The 3,714-nt window shown below is 38.6% G+C and overlaps 1 protein-coding gene across 1 annotated transcript; it reads right to left on the bottom strand.

Annotated features, from left to right (window-relative positions):
- Nucleotides 1-1,685: 1,685 nt before the first annotated feature.
- LOC143591613 (uncharacterized) lies at nucleotides 1,686-3,378 on the bottom strand. Its single transcript, XM_077071771.1, has 2 exons — nucleotides 2,694-3,378; nucleotides 1,686-2,591 (listed from the first exon to the last, which is right to left on the bottom strand). Exons 1-2 carry the CDS (start codon nucleotides 3,290-3,292, stop codon nucleotides 1,889-1,891), a joined length of 1,302 nt encoding a protein of 433 aa, XP_076927886.1. The 5' UTR covers nucleotides 3,293-3,378; the 3' UTR covers nucleotides 1,686-1,888.
- Between the last annotated feature and the right edge of the window lie 336 nt (nucleotides 3,379-3,714).

Here is a 3,714-nt window from a genome sequence, read left to right as displayed (position 1 = left end):
GTTCGTGTTCGTTTAAAGTTAAATGAATGAATACGAACATGCCATTGTTCGTGTTCGTTCAATTCATTTACATGTTTCATTATTCATATTGATGAATACATCGGTCTTAATCTCTAGGCTATGCCAATTTTATTTGTGTTCGTTTGTGTTCGTGAACCGTTCACGCACATTAATTTCCTTAACGAAGGAACACGAACAAGGTCTTGTTTGTTTTCGACCGGTTCGTTTACAGCACCGTGAACCGTTTGCTCTATTTCTTTGTTTTTTTTTTTTTTGATTTTTTTTATTTCAAATAATAAAACAAACCTAGAAAGGTTTGCTAATGAGAGTGGTCTTGCCAAGTAGTTGAAGGTTCGAGTAAAAAAAAACTAGATAAATTTGTAGATTCAAGATGATGATTATTGGTTTAAAAAAAAGTTATTGTTACAAAAATAGGAGATTAAAAAAAACCTTTAAACTTGCTTTACAAGAACATGCATCTTGCTCCATAGTTCTTAATGTGAAAACGTGTTACTCATGATTTCAATATTATATAACGTGTAATTATATATAACCTATATGGTTAATAACGTCTTCATCTCATATAAATCATTAAAATACGATGACCCACATTTTTAATACATTCCAGGAACATGATTAACACCAATTTAAAAAAGAAAAGGTTCATTTTAGGCTTTTAGCTCCAAATTTGGTTGTTTAAACTTTTACTTAAATCATTGCTAAGTAGATGTGAATTCCTTTTATTCCTGCAAGTTAGCATTCAATGATAAACCTAAAACACGACATGATTTTAATTGTGGCCAACACAATACGACATGATAAAATACGTAGGGCATTGCGGATTAAGTAATACGGAACAATTTACAGCCCTTTGTAAAACAATACCCTCATTCCGAATGCTTAGCACTTAACGCATTATTTGTCTTACATTTAAATAGATGTCATTACGAATAGTGCATTTTTTTAGTTTCACTTTATATACTTTAAATACTATGCGTATTTAACCCATTTACATTTTATTTAGTTTGATCATTCTTGTTGAAAATGGAGTCGTATTCAAAATACATTATTCTTTTTGTTTCTTAACCTCTATGAGGGTCACTACCATATTAGTATCTTGACGAACTGAATGATTTCGATAGAACAATATCGGTGTCAATATCGATATTAATGAAACCGTTACATGTAACTTTCATTTAATTTGATTTTTCTCTGATAGCATGCCTTCGTTAACCTTTTAAACAAAACTAAAGACGTGTTCTTTTTTCTGGACATTCCCATCTGAAAGTGTTTTCAAAATAGAGTATTTTATGATATCGTAAGTTACACGAAAGCCGATATCGTAGCGATAATGTGACGAAATGAACCGATTCCGACCAAACATCAATTCAATTCTGATACTTATTTTATGGTTTCGCAACCTCATTTAATTGTTTTTGACATTCCGATATAAATGTTAAATTAATGGTATAAATATTGTTGTAAATGGAGAATCATCACAAGATTTTCAACCAAACAACATTAATACCAATATTAGTATATGAAGAACTGGCACAAGTTTTTATTTCATTGTGTCTTAAATCGATGTAAAACACGTGTAAGTGTCCATATATACAAGCCATTACGAAACGTTTAGTACATCTTTAACTAATAAAATCATCATACACATAATTAACTTAAAGCATAATTAAATGAGTATAAAATCAACTAATTCAAATAAGCAAACCATCTAAAATTGGTTTTTCAAACAAAAAAGAAACCTGTACAAGCATTCAAAATTCCAAACTCACACAAATTTAAATTTGACTGTACCCCCTCTCTCTCTTTTTCTTCTAGCATATTCAAAAGCGGCAAAACCATAAACAAATAAAAACAAGCAAAATACGGACTATTCGCCATCATGCCGGAGCTCCGGTCTGAGTTTCCTAGAGAACGGCTGGCAAGCATCCACACACAGATCCATCGCTGCCGCCAACGCCACAAATGCCGCGGCATCCTCCGTGCACGTCACGTGCTGAATCCCCACCTCCACCTCCGGCTTAACCCCCCGCCCCGCACCCCCCACCGACGACGACATCACGAACCCTTGGTACATCAAATGCGCCCATGACCCGAATTCGAAATCCGAGCTCGACCCGGATCCCGACCCGAAACTCCCGTTCGGGGTGGTCATGGGCGAACTCGCATTGCTCATGTCTATAACGAACTTCCCACCAGTTTTCAAACCGATGGTGGAGTTCGCTAAGGTTACAGGGTCGAGCCCACTCACTGTGGCTTCAGGGAGTAGCTCGAACCGGTAACCGAGGGAGTCCTTGCATTTGGACTCCCTCCAGGCCTCCAGCCGGCCCCACGGCTTCCAGGTGCTCTGGCCTGGTCTAAGGATCAGCCAAGCACCTGGATTTGATGGACTGACACTGTCTGTCCCGTATGACGGGACAAACGGTGTCACCATTGAAGCCATGGCCACAGGCGACCCTGACAGGTCGTGGATTGTTATCGACCATCCTTTTCGCTCCTTCGCCGCCTTCTCTTTATCGTTCCGCATCGACCTTAACCAGCTTTTCGAATTGTTTGATTCCGATAGCGAAGAACTGTGAAAAAGATAAACCTACTTTTAGTACCTTAAATCAGCATTTTATCAAACAAATTGTATGTAAATATATCCAAATAGTGCAAAATATAATAAAACTTACTCGGATCTTAAATTCTGATCTCGGTTGCTTCGGAAGCTAAATTTGCTAGTGAAAACCGCTTGACGGACATTCCCATTAACCTGAAACACTTGCGGACTGCACTCCGGTTCACCATCAAACTCGAAAACGAATCTCGGGTCACGCTCGACCCGAATACTCAAATGCAGATACACCGGGTTCTTGGAGCTCCGATCACCAATCCCAACCCACCCGTTACGAACCACCACACACCCTCTATTCCCACCGCACTCCACTGCCTCAGAATCCAACCCGACCGTCACAACCCCAATTAATTTACCCGACCCGCCACCAAACACACAAACCGGGTTAGTCCTCCGACCCGAATAAACCTCAATCTTCAACATGTTGGATTTATCGACCACCTTATCAAACTCCGATTTCTTCAAATTAAAGCAAGCTTGCACTTGATCGTTGAGTTGATTGGCATCTCCATCGACGACAGAACTGATTTCTGCGAACTGGGTATTGTAGTTCTTGAGTTTAATCTTGCAGTACGCCGGAGTAGTACCGGTGCCGGCCCCGGAGAATTTTAAACCTAAACTTCCGATGACAATTCGAACGTACGGACACGGATCCATTGCGTCCTCTGGTTCAATTGATGGAACTTAATTTACGAAGAGCATAAGCAATTGAAAAGAAAACCCCCAATTTGATTTGATAATAAAATTAAAAAGTGGGAATTTAGATATATAAATATGAAGGGAGATAAGCGAGACAGAGAGATTACAGGCTGGAATATATTTCCCAGGGTTGGAATAATAGTAAGACGGGATTAGTGAGTTGTACTTGGTGCATAAGGAGTTGTACTATGGATTGGATTGTGGTGTTTTAAGTTTGTGAAAGAATGGTGCGTGCGGGAATGAGCTGGTGCCACGTATGCCAGCGGTTTGATGATATCTTTATGTTTGGAAATATATCCTGGTGTTATTGCCATGTTACAGAAATGGTCCATGTGATATTAGTTTATTCAATTTAAATACTCTTACTTGTTAAGTTTTTT

Source organism: Bidens hawaiensis, unplaced genomic scaffold (genome assembly GCF_021521415.1).
Source record: "Bidens hawaiensis isolate Kalapana, Puna unplaced genomic scaffold, B.hawaiensis_p1.1 tig00039951_1, whole genome shotgun sequence".
Classification (NCBI taxonomy): Eukaryota; Viridiplantae; Streptophyta; class Magnoliopsida; order Asterales; family Asteraceae; genus Bidens; species Bidens hawaiensis.
Note: the sequence above shows the minus strand (reverse complement) of the source record. Positions and strands in the feature narration are given on the sequence as shown.